At 55.7% G+C, this 20,193-nt stretch overlaps 1 protein-coding gene across 5 annotated transcripts in view; it reads right to left on the bottom strand.

Moving 5' to 3' along the window:
- Positions 1-20,193, bottom strand: part of MPRIP (myosin phosphatase Rho interacting protein) — a 73,587-nt gene that overhangs the window by 52,626 nt on the left and 768 nt on the right. For all 5 annotated transcript variants that reach the window (XM_066329824.1, XM_066329825.1, XM_066329826.1 and 2 more), the window contains exons 2-3: positions 9,552-9,629; positions 7,657-7,722 (exon numbers count right to left, since the gene is read on the bottom strand). In XM_066329824.1, the coding sequence (XP_066185921.1) occupies positions 7,657-7,722; positions 9,552-9,629 (144 nt within the window). The remainder of the gene's footprint in view (positions 1-7,656; positions 7,723-9,551; positions 9,630-20,193) is intronic.

Raw genomic sequence — 20,193 nt, 5'->3', positions numbered from 1 at the left:
CCCCCCCAACTCTCACCACAGCTCCAGCACAAACACACCTTGTCCTGGGCTCAGTGAGATGCCAGTGAGGGGAAAGCCCCCCAAGAGCAAGGCTGGGAGCTGCCACCCTTCCTCCTCCCTCCTCCTCCTCGGGGGTCACAGCCGCCCCTTCTCCATCGGCGGTGGGAAGCCCACAACCCCGTGCTCGCCCACGGCCTCAGCCGCTTTCTCAGGCATTCCAAAATTTGGCCGGAGTGTCTTTTTGCAGCACGCCCCCCTCCACGGCTGGACGCCTGCCTAATTGCGTATTTATTTATTTCTGCATTTTCCCAGCTCCCCGCACACACTGGCGCAGAGCTGGGGCGGGGGGGGGGGGGGGGGGGGGGAAGCCAAGGCCGGCTCCCAACGAGGACCCAAAAAAAAAACCCAACCCAAAAACCAAACAAAAAAAAAAAAAAAAACCCACCAAAAAAAAGGAAAACCAAAAAAAGAGGGAGTGCAGCTCCCCACATTCCCTGGAGGGTGGGAGGAAGCTGGGAAGCGCAGGGCTGGCTGGGAAAGGGGTGGGAGCGGGGGGCAGGAAGGGGGGACGCCGGCGGCATCGCCCACCCCCTTTGCTTTGTGCGCGCTTGGGGAAATTAAAAATAGCTGCGTCCAAAGAGTGGCTGCAAGCACCACAAAGAGCGTGTTGAGCGGAGGCAGCTGCAAGCTATTTGCTGCCCCTGGTAATCAGCATCTCGGCTTGCAGAGCCCCTCCGGCCCCCACCAGCCCCTTCCTCCCCTGCCAGAAGCTGCCGCTGCCTTTCTCCAACCCACATATGTCATGTCAACAATCAATGAATGCAGGATCTCTGCCGGGGAAAAAAAAAGGGGGAACGCGCTTTGATTTTTGGAGCAGTTTTGTTGCCTTGTTCCATTCACGTCCTTGTCCTGCTCTCTGAGCTGTCACTGAGGGGTTTGCAGCACTGAATCCCGCCAGTCAACACCAGGATACCTCACGGTCCCCAGCAGGGATGTGCCAGCTGCTGGGATGCTGCCTCTTCTAGGAGCAGGGAAAGGGAAGTTATCCAGCATCACCCAACCTGTAGCCCACAACCCACTGGTGGTCCTCATCAACCTGATCTGGTGGCCTACAACAGGGCTGGAAAGAATTAAAGCTGACCCCATCCCCACCATATGGCTGCAGCTGGTGGGCTCAGGGCTGTTCTGCAGGCACCTCGTTTCACATCCCCTCCCCAGCACCAAGCAACAGCAGTATGAAAAAGTGGTGCTTTTGTTGGTTCCTTGGGTGGTTTGGTCGTTCACATGCGGACTGGCACGGCCACCCAGGGACTGGGGGATGCTTGGGAGCCCAGCATTGCCCTGGCTTGGAAAGAGCTGGGATCAGGCACTCACTGCTGCCCAGGGGGACCACCAGGCCTGTGTGAGGGTAACTGCTCAGCCTTAGCTGTGTCATTTCACTGCCAGCCCTGACGTCTTCCCTCCTGAATGCCATCAGAGATTGATTTCCACATTAATCTTTCAGAGTAGATACAATTTTCCCTTCAGCAAAGCCCACAGCCAGGCTGAAAGCCACAGGTCCAGGAGTCACAAAAGAACTCCAGCTGCTACAAGTGCCTGTTTCACTCTGTCTCCCACAAACCAGAGAAATGCAATCTAAACTCCAGCTCACTTCCCTCGCTGCTCTGGCACACATCTTCTACAGAAACATCTTTGCTAGGTCCCGAGGGACAAGGAGTGGGGAAAAAGCAGAAGGATGAAGCCACTTGAACCTGTCCTCACTGCTCAGCCTAAGAGCAATTCCAGCTTTGTGGCTCGCCCTGCAGAAGACAATAGGAGCTGTGTTGTTTCCAGGAAGGAAACACCTGGGCCAGGTCATCAAAGCAGCTTGTGTTAGGAGGTCACTGGCTGCATCGAGCTTTCAACTCCACTTTCATCCTCTTTCAGCCTGTTAACTCCCAAACCTCCCACCACAGACTGTTTCACACCATGGCCTCCCCCAGGAGGGTCCTGCAGCCACAAAATGTCCTTCTTGGAGGGCCTGGATGTCGACAGCACTGCTCTCCAAAGCTCATAATAAACCCAGGCACTTTTAGGGCCCCAGTGATGGTCCTTGGCCATTGTCAGTTGGCTCATGATGTCCCTGGCCCATGATGGAGCCATCCCTGGAGGAGACCTTCCTCTTCCCTCAGCCCCCTTCCAAAATCTTCTGCAGCTCAGCAGTTTTACCTTCCCAAACACACTAAGCCAAACTAAAAGACATAAAACAGGAGAGGGTTCAGCAAATGTAGGAAACCATTCCTGGAGGAGCCTACATGAGTGTCCTGACAGCAGGACCCACCTCCTGCAGCAACTGGGGCCAGATACTTGGAGCAGAGAGAAATGGGAAGACATGAACACCCCAAAGTCACCCTTATGGGATCCCCGCTCCCAACCCCAGTAATGACATTTGCATCAGCATCAAGACAGACATTAATATAAAATCACAAATGGAGATCTCTGTATCCTCCTCTCACTCCCTTCAAGGCTGCTTGGTCCTGGCTTCAGCAATGTCCTGGGGATGAGTTCCCAGGTATCTCTGTAGGTTCATGGATTTTTTTTTTCCCCCGCAAATCAGTATTGAAAATTAAACACAACAAATTTATCAAAGATCTCTAAGCTCTCTCCAGAGTCACCAGCACTTGTGCTGTCTCTGCATCTCCTCTAGACAGTCATAAGGATGTACTTTGTGCCCTCTCTCTTGCACCCTAATTTCAGGTGTCCCTTTCCTTCCCAGCTTCCCTGAAGGAGAAAGGATCTCTGCTTCTCAATTTTCCCATCATTTCCTTATTGCTACTGCATCGTCTATAAGATACACACCGAACATCCCACATAAAACCTCCCCACAGGTCATTGTCCACCCTGACTTGACTACATCCAGTCTTGCTAAAAAATCTGGGATGGGGGTCCCTTGTCACTGTCTGAGCCTCACACAGTCACTCCCAACCAGCCTTCCTGTCTCTGCTTATTTTAAATTTCCAACATGCTTTGATTCAAGCCAAAAGCTTTTTATGCTAAACAGAAACTGAAAGTCTTGATCTGGCAAACCTAGGCACTGGCAAAATTGTGTCCATGGGGGAAAACCACTGGGGATGAGAGGAATGGGCTTGTAAAGCCTAGTGCTCCCACGGAGGAGGGGGCAGGGAGAGTTTGGAAACACTTTAATGGCAGAACGTGTGGAAAAAGTAAGGACAGAGAGGCCAGGATGTTTAAGGTTCGTTTTTAATCCCTGCCAATGAATTTCAATTCTGTGCCAAAACTGAAGTAAACTGCTTTGATCTAAAAGGGAGGAAAAAAACACACACACACACGGGTTCTTGGCTTCTTAAAACAATACAGATGACAAAGGAGGTAACTACAATGAAAATTAGCGCGGCACAGCTCTGCTGACAGTGACATTTTAAAATGCCCCTTTCCTCCAAATAAAGAGGTTTTTGGAGGGGAGTGAATTAAGAAACAGTAATTACACAGGTCTGTGAATCACAACATCAGAAAGCACACATCCCTTCCTCTGATCCCCCTCCAGCTGCCACCAATGCTTACACCATTCTCCTTTTTCACCCATTTATCAGTTCCTTAGGTTTCTGTGGCCAGGAATGGGGCCTGGGGCTGAGCAGGTCTCCAGATGTGACCCCACAGCCCTGCTGTTTAGTGCTAGACCTCCCACCTCTGAGCTGGCCTCTCTTCTCCTATTTATACACTCAGCCCAGGGGTCCCGCTGCTCCCCTAACCATTCCCAGATGCCAGGCTGGCCTTGCTCTTCATCCTACCCCAGTCCCATCAGCTCCCAGCTCCCTCCTGACCTCCCTCCCTGCCGTCACAGGCTAGAGCAGGGATGTCTGCTCCACTGTACTGAGGTTAATGACATTAAGAGCCATCCGAGTTCCTGATTTAGGAGCAGGACCACCCTGCTGTGAGCTCGGGAAGGGTCTGCAACACCAACATAGAGGACACAATCATCCAACCACAGCAAACTCTGGTATTGAGGCTGACTACTGGTTCAAGCATCCTCCTAGATCCCCTCCCAATTTCACAAAGCAATTTGACTCCAGTAAGTAAACGGCAGAGTAGAGATAGGCTTCACACATTTCATCAAGCTGGAAGTGCCAGACATAGACTGAGGTCCACTTGTTGTGAAATGGGTATGTCATGTCCAGGGATGCTCCTCCTGAATCCCTGCAGGGAAACTAAAAGAGCCCACCCAGAAGATGCCCTCACCTCAGCTCTCATTCACAACACCAGGAAGTCTGAGATGCCCCTAGACAAGCCTGAATTTTGCCCTAATCAGCATATGCACAAAGCAAAAAACTCTAAATTAATAGTCTCAGCTACCAAAATGAAGCCTGATGTGACACGAGAATACCCCCAGGGAGGATGCAAAATGCCAACCCATAAATCCCAGCTCAAGAGAGGAGGCACAGGGATAAACTGAGGCACAGAGAGAATACCTGACCCTGGACGTGCAGTGACTCATTAAGAGGCTGGCCTGGAGATCCAGACCCACTCCTCTGACCTGCCCCAGCCACAGGGCTGGATCTATCTCCAGGCAGTGCTTGAGGCCACGGGCCACCTGCAGGCCCAGGGAGGGACATGGCAAAGCTCTCCGTCCCTCCAAACCCCCTCCTGCCTTTCCATTCCCACGCAGACGGGCTCTATTTATAGAGACCTCGGCCGCTAATTATAGACCGCAGCAATCAAAACAAAAGGAGGCAAAAGCTCTGCACTTGCCACTCGCTGGCTCTGGCCCCTGAGCCCGGCACTATTCTTGTGGCAGCTCCCATACCCCAGCCAAAACCTCCCAGACCACCCCAGCACCACAGAGCCAGGCTGCTCTCCCATGGCAGTGGTTTCACTGGAGACCACAGAGTGTTTTACCAGGAGAACTGAAACTTGTCCTTGGATGCTCACAACACAGCAGCTCAATCCCAAGCCTGTTCTTTCCTGCTTTCTGTCAATAACAGTGGCTTTGTCATCCTACAGCTGCTGCAGAGAAGCATCAGCCCCTGTCATCAGCAGACCCAGCACGAAGGTTTATCAAACAGCAGGAGCAAGCCACCATCAGGGTGCAATCACGGATGTTCAGCATGCGGAGGCATCCCCAAGTGATCACACAACCTCTACATCCACCCACAGTTGGGAGGCAGGAATTTCTGCACGTCTGAGCAGGCTCGGCTTAGCCAGGGCTCGGCAGAGCTGGGAACAGCTGCTGGCACAGTCCCTGCAGAGGGGAAGGGGGTGGGATCTGCTGGGCATTCCCAGTCACCAGGCTGGTTCTGGGTGCCACCAACTGCACCCAGCCTGAGAGAGACCCCAGGGAGAGAGTCTGACAGCTCAGCCTGGTCTGAGGGGATGAAGGTCCATAGCCTGTGCAAATTCTCCCCATCACAGCCATCATGCAGAACTCATTCTGTTTTCAGACTGGAACTATGGCAAAGCAAGGACAGACAGAACGATGGACACACAGAAAGAAGGTGGCCAAGCAGGAGGACAGACTCAGGATCAGTTCTGGGATATCCCTGGGCAGGTCTCAGGAGAGAGGGGGACAAGCAGGACAGCTGGTGCCTGCTTGTGCCACCTTCCATGCCCAAAAATGCTCCAATCCAAGACCAGACTTTACCCATCCCATGGCAAAAGGCCCAATGCTGCCCTATCCCACCACCCCTGAGTACCACAGCACCAAGATCTCTGGGGACTCCCTGCAGTCTCCCCAACCTGGGGTTGTGCTTTTAGCTGCCCCTCCACACACCACTGCTCTCCAGCCTGCTGGGAGCCAGGAGCAGAACTTCCCTGGCTAGGCACAGGAATGTCTCCATCGGCATCACCAGCCCAGGACTCCCCTCCCAAGCTCAGCCCTCCCTCCAATTCCACTTTTAATAAGAGCAAAAATTGCCAAACCCACAAAATTAATGTCTGAAAGGGTCAAGCAGAGCCATTCAATCCCAGCCTGCAACTACCTGGGAGGTCTCCAGCCAGCTGCTGCCCAGCTCCTGAATGCTCCAGAGGCTGCTCCACACCAAGCCTCTCACAGGACCCCCACCCTGCTCCTGCACAGAAACTGGGGCACACTGTGGGGAGATCATCCCTGAGCGGATCCCACATGGCAAAAACAATGCTGGCACCCCCTGTTACACCTCACCTGTCCATGGTGGGGACAGGGCAAGGAGCCAGCACAGCTGGAGGGATGGAAAGGTCAGGAGGGCATTTTAATACCATGTGTAAAACCCCCGTGAGGAGGAAGGATCCAGGACAGCCTCCTCTATCTATGACTATGACAAGGCCAGACCCTCTTGGGATTCATCACACCACAAGTGGCCATGGGGAGCCATGGGGAGCCCATGGGGAGTCCAGGAGCCAGCACTGTGGTGTCACACTGCCTAGGACACCATCCCATGCTGCACATGTGTATCTTCCCCTTCTGTTTGTATCTTTCCATTTTCTCCCTTCTTAAGGAGAAAAAGACCAACAGGTGACTGGAGGATGTTCCTACTGTACCCTGGGTGCTCTCTGGCCTCTGTGGCACAGGGCTGGGGCACTGCCTGTCTGCTTCTGCCTAGATACTGCAGAACCTGGGGCAGGTCAACCTCCTCAGGATGCAAAACAGAAAAAAAATATTCCAGACTGTGTCTCGCAGCATTCCTGCACCTCTACCTCAGACTAGGGAATCTCCCAGACACAAAGCACCCTCCTGTGAGTGTAAGACAGGAAACATCAGCCCAATGCAGAGCCAGGTTGCTGACACTGAAAATGTATTAAAGCCTCCACTGCTCCTACCCAAGACATCTAAATTATTTAGGGCACTTGGACCAACCCCAAGTAAAAATACAAACAAACACAGCAGGAAATCTGAGCCACACTTGCCGCGCCTCCTCATTCCACGGTGCCCTCACAGGAGGCACTGGAGGAGGACCAAGGCACACCGACCTCGCAGGGAGCCTCCCTGCCACAGACACAGGTCCCCACGGGTCCCTGTCCCACAGGCATGCTCTCTCCAGCTGGCTTCCTGAGCCTCTTGCCCAGGCAGACCCCAGCACATGGGTGTCCACTGTGCCAGCCTGTTCAGCCTTAGGCACCCTCCCATGGGCTTGCCGTAGCCAGCAGGACAAATCAGCAGCCCTGGGTGCTCCTGGGACTGACCTACTGGGCTCTTTAGCCCTACTGTGCAGCTCACAGCAGATGGGTTTCACTTCCTTTGATCCCCTTTTACCGAAGGGAACAGTGCTGGTGACAAGCTGTAGCTCCAGGGCGGGCAGTGGGAAGCCGTTCCAGCTGACCTACTTTCCACGGGCATCGCTAGGCAGGGCCTCCTTCTCGGACACTGCCAAGGTGATTCATCACAACCAAAACCCAGCTGGCACCAGGAAAATGGGCAAAAAGGAGGGGAAATGACCTTGGGGACCCCCTCCAGCACTTCCTGCCAGTGTGGGATCTGTGGGCAACTGATGAGTCCCATGCCAGGCAGGACCCACACACCTCTGAAATACCCACCATCCTCTGCAGTGACCACTGAGCTCCCACACAAACCCAGCCTGGTAGTCAAACCCAGCGAGCACAACTCTCCTCCAGCTTGGCAGGGCACTCCAAGGGCAGCAGATAACCCAGCAAATCCCCAGAGCCCGGACACAGCCAGGCAGCACTCACCATCTCGTCGAGGGCATAGCGCAGCAGCCCGTGCTCGTAGAGGATGAAGAACCGACGCTGCCATTTCTGCAAGAGAAGACATCGAGGTGGGTCATGGCATTGCCCACCAGCCCCTGGGCCTTGCTGGGAGTACTGGAGCTGCACATCAGCTGGCAGGGCTCTGCCAAAGGTCTGCATGCACCAGCCCACATTGCCCAGTGCTGACTGCCTTGAGCTCTGGCAGCCTTGGGTCCTTGACCATTCCCTGGGGAGCCTGTTCAGTGCCTGACCACCCTCTGGAGGAAGAACCTTTTCCTAATATCCAAACTAAACCTCTCACGATTCAGGTTCACGCCACGAATACTGGAGACACCAGAAGGATTCCCAAACTAAATGCTCTGAGCCCTCAGCTTCATCCTGCATCACCTATTCCAGCATCCAGTGCTGGAGGGTGACAGGGTGTCATGTCAGGTGTCCCTCAGCAGCACATAAGCTCAATTGGGATGGTGGCAGCACTTCTGGCATGGTACTGCCCAGGCAATCCTGGCACCATGCCAGCACTGCTGCCTCTGCAGCTGCACAGCAAATCAGATTGGAGAACTGATCTGGCTGGAAAACTGCCTTTTTTTTTTTTTTTCATGTGTGCCAGGTTGTTTTCAGCCAAGAGCAAAAACTGGTCGAGCAGGCTGAAATAAAAAAGGTCCTGGATTCATAGCCCCAGTGCAGCAATTCTTATCTCACTTTTCTCAGCCTTTGGGCAAAGTCCAGGGTGCTCAGGGACAAGCAGAACTACAGAGGACCTTGTGGACCTCCACAAGCCCCATCTTAGCAGGCAGCCTGGGTTCTGGGGAGACCCAGGTCCCATGCCCCCTTTATGTGAGGCCATCAAGTCTATGACAAGCTGTGACTCCAAGTCATGACCCATATACCCCAGGCTGAACTCAGAACCCAATTTTTGCTCATTCGGGAGCAATTTTTTTATTACAAACAGCTCCAAGAGCATTTTGGCTGCATGACAGGGGGTTCACGGACCATTGCCATCCCTCCCACGCACAAGACAGTCCCATCCCGGCAGCCTCAGCAGCAAGCTCCCTGCAAGACAAGCTTGGGGACAGGCTGGAAGTCCTCATCACAAGCCAGCAGTGAAAGGACATCAGCCTGGCCACATGCTTCTAAGCGTCACACCCCCCCAGGACAGGAAAGTGGGGGATGCTCCAACCCCACAGGATGCTGCTGTTTCTGCCAGGCATGAGAAAACCCCTTCGGGAAAGAGCTGAGTGTGTCCTGCTCTGTCTGTAGATCCCTGCTGCCAGCACTCGGCTTCAGAGCTCTGCAGGATTATAGCAAATGGGAAGCACCACTCAGCCCCTTCCTTGCTTCAGGACCTGCCTGACACTGGTGTATCCACACTAGGGGAAGGGATGCAGCCTCCCTCTAGAGCTTTGGGCATGGTCATAACGAGCTGCAGAAAATAAAGTAGGTATTTCCAAGCCCCAAATGAAAACTGGGAGCCTTTCTGATGGTCAGAGCACAGCTCAGAGCCACACAGCCGACACTGCACTGGCCTGAATGCCTTCCTGGCAGCATGGTATGTGTCAGGGAAACCAGAGCAGCATCAAAATCATCAAAAAGCAAAAGCAACAAGCAATAAAATTGCACAGTCTGAGCCTGACCTGCACCTGCAGTGCCCCAGGCTGCTGCCCAGCACGGGAGACCTTTCATCCCAGAGAAGGCATTCCAGCCTCGCTGTCAGAAACATCTCCCAGCTTCCTGGATTGCACAAGGAGATGGGTGCACGGAGGTGCCTTCAGCACTCCCAGGGTCACAGCCACCCCCAAGGGCAGGGACAGCCCTTGCTGCTTCCTCCTGCCACCCCCACCAACGTCATGGGGGGGGGATGTCTCAGCTTCACTCACCCGGGAGCGATGCACGGGGTTGTCAAAGTCCGTTCCTTCCGGGGCCAGCAGCAGCCAGCCACCATAAATGGGTTTGGCCTGCAAAGAAACAGCAGAGAAACACTCACGCACAGCGGAAAATGGCTCAACATGGATCAGCACCACAGGGAATTGATGTTCAGGGACCACGGGAAACTGCAGCAGCCCCAGCACGAAGGCAGCTGCGTGAGCTCAGCCTCCTGCACGCAGGCAAACTCAGCCCTCAACCTTCCCAGTGCAGGGAACGTGGTGTCTGATGGCAACCCGTGGTGTGACACACACTGTGTGCCAACGGGACTGAGACGAGAACTCGGGAGGAGGCAAAACCCCAGTCACAAACTCCAAACACAGCTGCGCCTGCATGGCACTGTGCCCGGAGCACCAACCTCCCAGGTACAGCTGAGTAGCAGAGCCCATCGCCACTGACGGCTCTTCCCGTCGCCATCGGCAGCGTGCCTCTACTCCAAAGCAAAAACACACTCCAAAGGAGAGCTCGATGTTTTCCGTTTGTTAATTAAGAGAGGAAAAACTACCCAGCGCTGGCAGTTCTCCAGTTCCCAGCCGCTTCCTGTGCTGTGCACATCCAACTCCTGCTTCCCTGCAGGGGCAGCCCCTGCCAGCCCATTCCCCCTGCCAGCAGCATCCAGAGGCCCACGGCCGAGCGCACAGGAAGGTCAGAGCCAGGAGGAGGGAAAACAGCTCATTCAGCCAGCCGGGAAGAGAAAGGGAAAGAATACTCGGAAAGAACCTTGCAGCACTGCCATATGTCAGTGGAAAAAAAAATAAAAATCCAGGCTCTTTCCACCGGTGGCTTGGATGCAGAAGTGGCCAGGGTGAAGCTGACCCATGCCATGGCAAATGGTGGGATGGGGATGGGCACTGGGCATGTCCTCCCACGCAAAGTCCTACAGGCACTGCTCCTGCTGCCTTGTCAAGCTGTAAATGATGAGCCAACACCTGGCAAGGGCTGGGGCCAAATCCTGCTGCAAGAATGGCAAAGCATTGCCACACCAGCAAGGCGGCTCCACAGATACCAAGACAGACCAGGAGGGAGGAAACCCAGAGCAGATCCAGCTCCAGGAGACCCCTGGGTCTGGGAACACTGCTTTCCACCATGGAACATCCATGCACGTCTATCCTGGCCCAGCCAAAAAGTCACAAGGACACACACTCCCAGCTCTTCTCTAACTGATTCAGTTAATCTTGCTGCTTTCATTCTTTTCTGTTCCTTAAAGTTTAAAACTGTTTCCAATTCAGTACCTCCCCTGGATTCCTCCTGCCAGTTTCTGTGGTTTTGTAATGTTAAAAAAAAGTTTCCCCTCTGGAAAAATCCCTGCAAACAATAGAAGAAACTGCCTATGCACCAGAAACTGTCAAATGCATGAAGCACTGAGTAAGCAAACTGGAAACACGCCGGAGGAGACCTTTTGCTGTTTATAAAGTGAAAAGAAATAACAAAATCGCATATCCCCTCCACAATATGACATACCAGCTCGAGGTGTTGCTCTCCCAGCAGCTGGGAAAACATGATTTGAAAAGACCTTCCTTCCTTCCCCCTTTAGATGAGATTTAAACCAATGAAAACAAAGTGCTGGGATTGGGATCCAACTCGGGGGAGTTAGGGGGGCCCAAGGCTCCCCTCTACACCTGTTCCCACGACCACACTGGGGCACAGAAAGGCTCCTGTGCACACCACACCCCTCCCTGGGTCTGTCAAAGAGCCCAGAGCCCCCCCTCACCCCTGCCCAGCTCACCTGGATGCTGCTGCCCTGCTCCCCCATGGTCCCCACGGCACCTCCAGCTGCCCAGCACCTCTCCATGCCCGGCTCTGTGCCCGTCTCCGTGCAGCCCACGCTGCCAACGCCCCGCAGGTGAGCCAGCTCAGCCACACCCCCGGCACACCCCGCCCCGCGCCCCCACCCAAAGCCGCCCGTGATGCCTCCGTGCCCACGCCGTGGCAGGACTCCGGAGCGGGGGATCCCAACGCTCCCCGCCACGCCGGGATGTGGCCGCGGCCACCCGTGTGGCCTGGGAAGAGCCAAACATCCCAAATTTCTCTTGTGTTTTACAGGGCAAAAGCAGAATTGCAAATGACTAATGACAACCCATCAGACACCCTTCAAGGGATCACTGTAACAGGAGACAGGGTCCCCAAATTCCCGTGAGAGAACCTGGGGGGAGTGCTGAGCAACTGGGGCTTGAGAAGATCTTAGGAGTAGTCTCCACCATGCAGGAACAAACGGATGACAGTGACAATAGCACGTGATGTCCTCAGCACCTGGCAGCACTACACCAAGGCAGCACCCTGGTGATGCTCTGGACTGCTGAGCTGCATGCAGGGCTCAGCCCTCCTCCAAACCCCAGTTGCTCCATTCCCCAGTTTTCCCCTCTGTGCCCCAGCACAGCTCCTGACTTGGCTGAGACCAAGTGCTCAACCCAGCAAAGCCCCATGACCAAAAACTCTCCCTGACACCAGCACTGCAGCCACCCGAACCCCCCGAGTACCCTACAGCATCCAGCCTGTGTCACAGGCAGCAACCAGGCCCCAGTGCCACACCAGCGATAAAGTAACCATGAAACCAACAGGGAACATCATCACCAGGGCCAGCAGCAAGCAGCCTTAACCCAGTATTACAGGCATGAAGTCCTGCCCTACCTCAGCCTGGCTCACACCCCCAGCAGACATAATTTTGCCCTAAGCCATTCCAATTTTAGCTCAAACTGTCTGTAAATAAACACCGAGCACCTGAAATACACACCCTTAACACAGAGCATGGTCACTTCTGTACTGGCATCATAAAACTCCACCAGTGGGCTACACTTATTTTGGCAGAAGCATCCTATTCCAGATATTGAAACCAAAATAGCTGAAAGGTATGAATTAGAGCCAGGCCGCGTGGGCAGCCTGGATCCACCCATCAACAAACAAACACGCAGCAGCGCTTTTTAAAGCCAAACCTAAACAAGCTCCTGCTAAAACCAAGCAAATGCCCAGAGAGGTACAAGCCTAAATGAAAGAGACGTGAATCAGCACACAAAGTGTCTGAAATAAGCTCATCACACCTGCATTGGAACAGCCCTGCTGAAGCAAGGTTTAAAATAAACCCGATGTGGGAGGCAGGTCCGAGGGAGTGCTGGAGCACCAGGATGGAGCTGGAATCTCACGTCCTTTCCACTGGCTCAGCTTCCTCTGGAGAGCTCCTCAAGAGGAGGAAAATGTAACAACCAGCACTGAGCAAGACCTCAGAGCAAAAAATTCCCTCTTCCAAGATTTGTCCAACCTAACATTCAGGGATGGTGTTAGAGCAACCCCCCAAGGCTCCCACGATGCCTTCGACCATGCGGGGGCCCTGTTTGCCTCCTGGCAGAATATCCGAAGGGCAGCTCCAAGTCGTTTCTCCACAGACAGAAGCCACACGGGGTGCTCAGGCACTGGGTGGGTGGCTTTGCTTTTAACCAGAAGGTACTTGGTGGGAGGGTGAGCCACAAAACGCCATGGGAAAGCAGAGTGGAAAGCAGTTGCTGATGGAGCTGGGGTGGGGTGACACTCACCCCACCATCGCATGAGAGGTGCGGCCGGTTTGCAGCCCCACAGTGGCCAGTTCCGTCCGATCCCTGGGACTGCTCGAGGCTGACTCAGGCAGAAACATCCCCACGTCACCGCTCCGCTTCCTGTCACACCTCTGGGAGTGTCCAGGTATCGCATCCCACCTTTGATCCGACACTGGAGCTGGGCTGTGGGGCACCCGCAGCACGTCCCCTGCCTGTCAGGTCACTGTTCCAGCTGCTGCTTCCATCCCCTCAGCCCACGGGCCTACAGTGCATCCAGGGGGAGGACGCTGCCTCCAGCCCAGCGCCGGCAGCACGGCGGGTGGGAGGAAACGGAGAAGGAAGCGGCCCCAGCTGGGTTTACACAAAGCTGTCAGGCTGCTGTGCTGATGCTGCCCAGGCATGGACAAACCACCCCAACCAGCTCCACCAGCGCTGGGAACACAATTCCCAGCAGATGAGGAACTGGGTTTGAAGGACGTGCAGAGCTACTCAGCACTTCCCTAAGTCCAGGGTGATACAGGAAAGCCCTGCACACCCCTATGGCCACTGGGCACCTGCTTCCATAGGGCAGGATGGGTGACAGGAGTGTGGCAGCCCACAGAGCGCCAGGTCACAGGGCTGGAAGTGGGCTGTGACACCAACCAGCTACCTGTTGGACAGGCTTTCACACCTCCCTTGTTTTTGGCTGTACCTTTAGCTCTTCCCTCCCCATCCAGACCAGCCGGGCATGCAGGACCCAGCAGAGCCACACCATGCCAGCCCCCACAGTGCAGCAGCAGTTCATTGCACAAAGGTGGAACAGGAGAGCTGTACCAACATGCACATCTTCTCTTAGGGTCCAGACTCAGCCCCACGGCAGAGTACCCACACCCCTGCTGGGGTGCTGGACACCTGGGTGGGCTGGGATGCTCCCACAGCCAGTGCCCACCCACCCCCACATGTTCTGAGGGAAGTCCGAATGCATTGCCGGGAGAGACTCCTGGCTCCGAGCGCGTGGCGGGAGGGATAATCTGTTTAGGCTGCCGGCAGACGTAATCAGCCTGTCTCGGGTGGAGGCAGGGCTTGTTTTGTTCAGGCTTGGCAACTGAGCGGGAAGGGGAAGAAAAATGGATTGCTGCATTGGAGCTTTAGGCTCTGCCTCCAGCACTGGCAGCAGGAAGCCCTGTGCACCAGGGAAGTGATGCAAGGACTTCCAGCAGCCCCACAAAAGAATGATGTACCACACCTGACCCAGGCTGCGGGTGAATCCATGGTGGAACTTGTTCCATCACCTTTATGGGTCAGCCTCAATATTCACCAAAGCAGCCTCTGACAGCAGTGCCTGCTGCTCCCCACAGCTCAGGGGAGCACAGTGGGGTCACAGCTCTCATCCAGAACCAGAGAGGAGGGACAGTAAGGTCATTGTTACCTGTGCACTGTCTCCTGATTCACTCAGCTCAGGCTTCCCATAGGCAGGGACCCGTTTCTGGCACAGGTCAAGGAGAAAGTCACCACAAATACTGTGGTTGCAACCTCAAAATAGGAAATCTGGGCCGTTTGAGCTCTGCTCTGCTCTCAGTTTTGCACACCTTGGAGCCATGAGAACATTGCTGATGGATGAGTCGGAGCAGCCATCACTCAGCAGGAATGGGGAAGGTGACACGGTGTTCAGGGAGGGAATGGGATGCAATACCCAAGCAGGCGCTCCTGCCCACAGCACGGCTTCTAGGAACTGAGAGACAGGCATCACTTGACATTCTGTGTGCTCCCAGTGGGATGGCAGATGGAGACCACCGGAGACCCGTGACCACGGCTGTCAGGAGGCTCTGCAAACTGCTGTGCAAAGCCATGCTCCAGCAGCAATCCCAAGGGCCGGGATGAAGCCCAGCCTCAGCAGTTAAGCTGCTTACATCCTTGTTTCCCTGCCTGTACAACATTTCCCCTCTGCTGTCTGTCACCTGGTGACGCCAAACCCCAGCACGGAGGTTGCAGTGCTGCCTCTGAGCATCCACAACCATTCCTGAAGCAAAAACACTGTCCCATCCCCCAGCTCCTCATCCAAGTGGCTTCTAACCACCTCTGGGCTCAGCCCAAACAGGGCTTTTTCCAGGACGAGACCTGGGCAGCTCCTGAAGGCCATCCTGGATGGTGGGGAGAGTTCCCTCTCCATCCATATCCTGCTTTTCTACCAAAAAACATTTGCACAAGGCAGGCATGAGTTGGCCACTGCCAGAGCTGCAAATCCCAGGCCAGGATTTCACCACCAACATATCTCCACATGCAGCAAAAGGCCAAAGCAGACTAGACAGACTGGACTTGGGGCACAAGGAGCACCAAGTGCTACTGCCAGCTGGTGGGCACTGTGCATGGCACAACCCTCCTGGCACACCACTAGTACCGACCCAGGCGTCGGCAAATCCCAAAGGACAGAGCTGCCCAAACAGTTTGCTGTGTGGGCAGCAGGAGTGACTGGCCAACCAGAGGAACAGGAAGGGGAAAGGTTGAATTCACCCTCCATGCAAACAGCCGGCCTCCTTCTGCAAATACCCCTGGTCCCAGGGCTGTGCTTTGGTCTGAGCGCTGCCATCGCCTGGGGCACTCGGAGCAAGAGCTGGCTGAGGCCGGCTGCGGCACGCACAGGGAATTTGTCAAGCAGCAGCAAAACGAAGCGGGACAGAATGGACTTTGCAATTCCAGCTCCTTCCCGAGCAGCCTCGAAGCTGGTGTGCCTGGCAGCGAGCAGGCGTATCTAACCACTTCCCACCACCAGCCTTCCGCAGCGCCTGGGAGAAGCCGCAACATCTCTCCACAGTGCTGGAGAGGGGATTTATCACTTTGTCGGGTGCCGGCAGATAAGGTGCGGCGCCATGCAAAAACCCAGCAGCGAGTGAGTGTGCAAAGGGGATGGCTCTCCGGCACCCAAAGGCGCCGCCACGTCCCTTCCCTTGGGCCAGGTGGAGGTTCAAGTGCACCCCAAATTAACACCAGTCTCCAATGCAGCTTCTGAGTGCCCGCTGCCCTCCCTGCCTGCACGTCACTGTCCAAGATGGGATACTGCCCAAAGGGCAGAGCCACCATGACCCTGCCCCCCAAGTCCCCTTGGCTGTGTCCCCCAAGTCCCTGCTCTCCACAGCCACTGACAGAGGCAAATTTGACATTTGCAGAGAAATCTCCCCCTGTTCAGTGCTAATAATCAGTCAAGTAGAGGCGGATTTTTGCAGCATGATACAAGCAGCAGGGAGCAGGGAATGCAAGCGCGGGGGCTGCTTTCCAGGAAAACGGGGGCTTTCCCTCCCAAAAAGGAAGAGGGCTGGAGGGAAAAGCGTGGCCGGGACATGATCCCTCACCCTGTCACCCTTTGGACAATGCAAGGAGCCAGGACAAGACCCCTGCAGCACAGGGCATCCCAGCCCCATGGATGCAATGTCTCAGAGCAAAGCCAAGCCTGTGACCCAAAGTTGACACGCTCCGGCCTTAGGGCTGTTGGCCACCAGCTGCTCAGCATCCAGAACAGTAGGAAAGTGATAATGTCCAATGGAGGAGAGATAGAAATAACCACCCCCAGCCACTGGGCAGGGGTGTCACGGCAAGAGGCAGTGGGAAAAGTCTGCGAACTCTATTTTCTAACTGGGTAGTCCTCTGGGCATCTATGCCACGATCTCTAACAAAAAGAAAAAAAATGAGAGGAAAAAAAGACACTGGTAGCTGGAAAGACGTCCTCAAATTCCTCTATCTGTGCCAGTCCCCATGCCCCGAGAGAGCAAATGCATGGAGAAAATTAAAAGCAACTGCTTTACACTCTGCTCTTCTTCCAATTCAGGCCAGGCAAAATTTTTAGGTTAATTCCCAGCCTGTCCCATGTTGGTGGAGGCTTCATCTCACATACCAAGGGCATGTGTGTGCAGACATGGATTTGCCCAGAGCAGCCAGGGTGGAGAGCAGGGACCCCACAGTGAAACCCCCATGAGAGCCCTGGGTGGCTGCTTGGGAAAAGGATCCCACTGGACAGGCTGGCTTTCTCTTGGAGAGAGGAGGGAGAGCCTGGGAACCATCCATCTTCCCAGGGGAGGTTCTGGAAAGCTGAGTTCCATATGAGGTTTGCAGGTGGTTACACGGGGACTGTACAGTGCCAGCATGGGCATGTCTCGCCAGGAAAGTGGAAATTCCCACAAAAAGGGAATTTCTCCCTGGATGGGAAAGGAGCAGCGTAAGACAAGCTGGCAACAGGTGGGTGGCACAGCCAGAACAGAGTCGTGTCTGCCAGTGGCCAGATCCTGCCACCACACAGGATCAAGGGATCTGACAGCCCACAACCCACAGCAACAGATTTTCCCCAAGGGAGAACTGCCGTGCTGACTGACCCAGTTTTTCCCATTCTGTGTGGGCACCCCAGAAGGTCAAACACAGATTGAGGGGCACAAGGGCACATCACCTCCCACCTGCAGCCCGGGGAGAGGACAGTCACATCTCCAGCAGGTGGTGGGACCGTATGTAGCTGCCCCAAATCATTCTGAGCCCCGTCCGGCAGCACAGCCACGCACAAAAACAACTCGTGAACGCAGTGCTCCTGGGATTAGGGACTTAGCGTCCGCACAGCCCTTTGAAGTTGGAAGCGCTAAGTCTGATTATTATTAGAGAGCTCCAGCTCATTAATCCTGATGTTTGGGGCTGGATTTCCCCCCTCCCAGCCCCATTCCTAAGCCGGTTCCCGAGTACGACGGAAATCCACTACTACCACTAAATATTTGTGACTCTTTGCAAACACACACTGGGTCTCTACCCCAAGCGGCTCCAGTGCCCTGCAGCACCTCAGGAAGCAGCAGGGGCAGCTCCTGACACCCACACAGGTATTTTTATCTAATAAAAATCCAAAACAGACTCGAGTGCGTAAGTGTGAAGTACCTTCACCTTTCCTCCAAGCCAAGTACAAAGGTCAGATGACTCCCAAAGACTTTTCTAGCCTGGCTCTAGGTAATCACCAACACTGTCCCTGTCCACAGTGTGAACAGGACGCACTGAGCCCCCACGCTGCAGAGTGGGACCCTCCAATCCAACCCAAGCTTAAAACGTATGAGTCAAAAAGGCAGAAACACTCGAAGCTGTTAAATGAACCGTTATTCCTGGGTGTGCTTCGGAGCGAGCACACCGCCACATCCAGCCAGGCTGCGGAACAGGGCACAAACCGGGAGGGGAGGCAGGCAGGGTGGCCGGGGTCGGGGGGCTCCTGGGCACGGGGAGCTGCGGGCAGGGCGGGAGGTGCGTGCGTGCATCACACGCTACCACAGCCACCATCTTATCTGGGAAGCGGGATTACTTCACCCCAGCTGCAAGGGAGAAGCCGAGCAGGATTGCGCCATTTTCCCAACCGGAGCCCCCCGCGCAGGGCCCGGCCACGGGGCTGACCCCGACCCCATGGGAACCGGACGCGGGGGCAGCCCCCAGGGCCACCCACCAGCCCGACGGGGACAAAGCCAACCAGGGGCTGCCCGAAACACGTCGCTGGGTCCCCAGAGAGGTGGGTGGCCCCTGTGGCAGGGCAGGCAGGCACTACGGCGGGCTGCGTGCGATGCTCTGAGCCCCCCGGCAAAAGTCAGTAAGCTCTGCACCAGGAGGCAGCGCAATCCCCGGGCAGCGCGAAGGGGCCGGCCGGGAGCGGGGGGCTCTTCCCGAGCCCCCTCCGGGACGGCTCCTTTGTCTGGGCACGGCCGCGACGCTCCGCGCCGCCCGCCCCTTTCCCGCACACACCACGGCATTTTTTTCCAGTTACATTTTTTCCATATTAGCCCTCAGATTTCACGATGCACCCCCCCCCCCCTCCGCCGCCCCCCCAGCGAGCGCAGCAATATGTCTGATCTCATTGCCATAATAGGATCGGGAGCGGGGATGGCAGCCCTGGCCCAGAAAGGTGTGGGAGGAGGGAGGGCGGCCCTGTTCCCCTCACCCCGACACCACGGACGGGCCCCCGCACCCCAAAAACGCCCCCAACACCCCCTGCCATGGGAGCGCCGGCCCTGGGCCTGCCTGAGGCCTGGGAGGAAGAGGAGGAAAAGGAGGAAGGCCCATCGCTGGCAGTCCCCCAGCGCTGAAGGCTCTCTGGAAAGGGGCCGGGGTCCCCTCTGCATGTCCCCGGGAAAGCAGCGGGTTGTAGGGCAGGGGGGTCATGTCCGGCGCGTCCAGGAGGGGACGTTTTGTTTTCAACCGAGTTTTTCCCGGGACTTTCTGGATCGCCTGATGGAGCTCACAGGACACCCCCCACCTGCTGCCGTGCACCCCAGGAAGGGACGGGATCACCCCAAGTGCTGGTGCGGGGCCCAAGTGGCCTCAGGGGGTGAGGCTCCAGGGGAGGTGGCACTGGGGTCAGCCATGGCCTCAGGGAACAGTGGGCACTGTGGGTGCTTCGTGGGACACCTGGGAATCTGTGGGGTCAGCAGGCATCCCATGGGATCTCTGGACACCATACGGGACCAGAGAACACCCAAAGCGCTCCTGGACATCCTAGAGCTTTGCCAATACCTGTGAGTCCCTGTGGTGTCAGTGGGGTCAGCAGGCACCCCAAGCGACCATAGACTACGCATGGGACCAGCAGGCACCCGCTGGAATCACCGGATACCCTATGGCACCAGAGAGCAACCATGGGGCTCCGGGACGCCCCACGGGATCCAGAAATACATGTGGGTCCCTGTGCTATCCGTGGGGTCAGCAGGCACCCCATGGGACCACACACCACCCATGGGGTCAGCAGGCATCTCATGGGACTCCTGGGCACTTTATGGGACCAGAGTGCACCAGCGGGGCTCCTGAACAACCCACAGAATCCATGGAACCTGTGGGTTCCTGGGCTATCTGTAGGATCAGCGAACACCCCGAGGGGCTCCTAGATAGCCTATGGGACCGGGGAGCACCCATGGAGCTCCACAACACCCCACGGAATATAGGGATAACTGTAGGTCACTGTGCTATCCATGGGACCCTACAGCATCTCTGACTTGATCTCACAGTACCTGTGGGAGCCGCAGGCACCCACAGGACCCTACACTATCTGTGTCCAGCAGGCACCCCGTGGGACCCATGGGGTTTCCATGGGATCCTGTGC

This window comes from Sylvia atricapilla, chromosome 15 (assembly GCF_009819655.1).
Source record: "Sylvia atricapilla isolate bSylAtr1 chromosome 15, bSylAtr1.pri, whole genome shotgun sequence".
NCBI lineage: Eukaryota > Metazoa > Chordata > Aves > Passeriformes > Sylviidae > Sylvia > Sylvia atricapilla.
The sequence above is the reverse complement of the archived record's forward strand: the minus strand, read 5'-3'. Positions and strand labels throughout refer to the sequence as shown.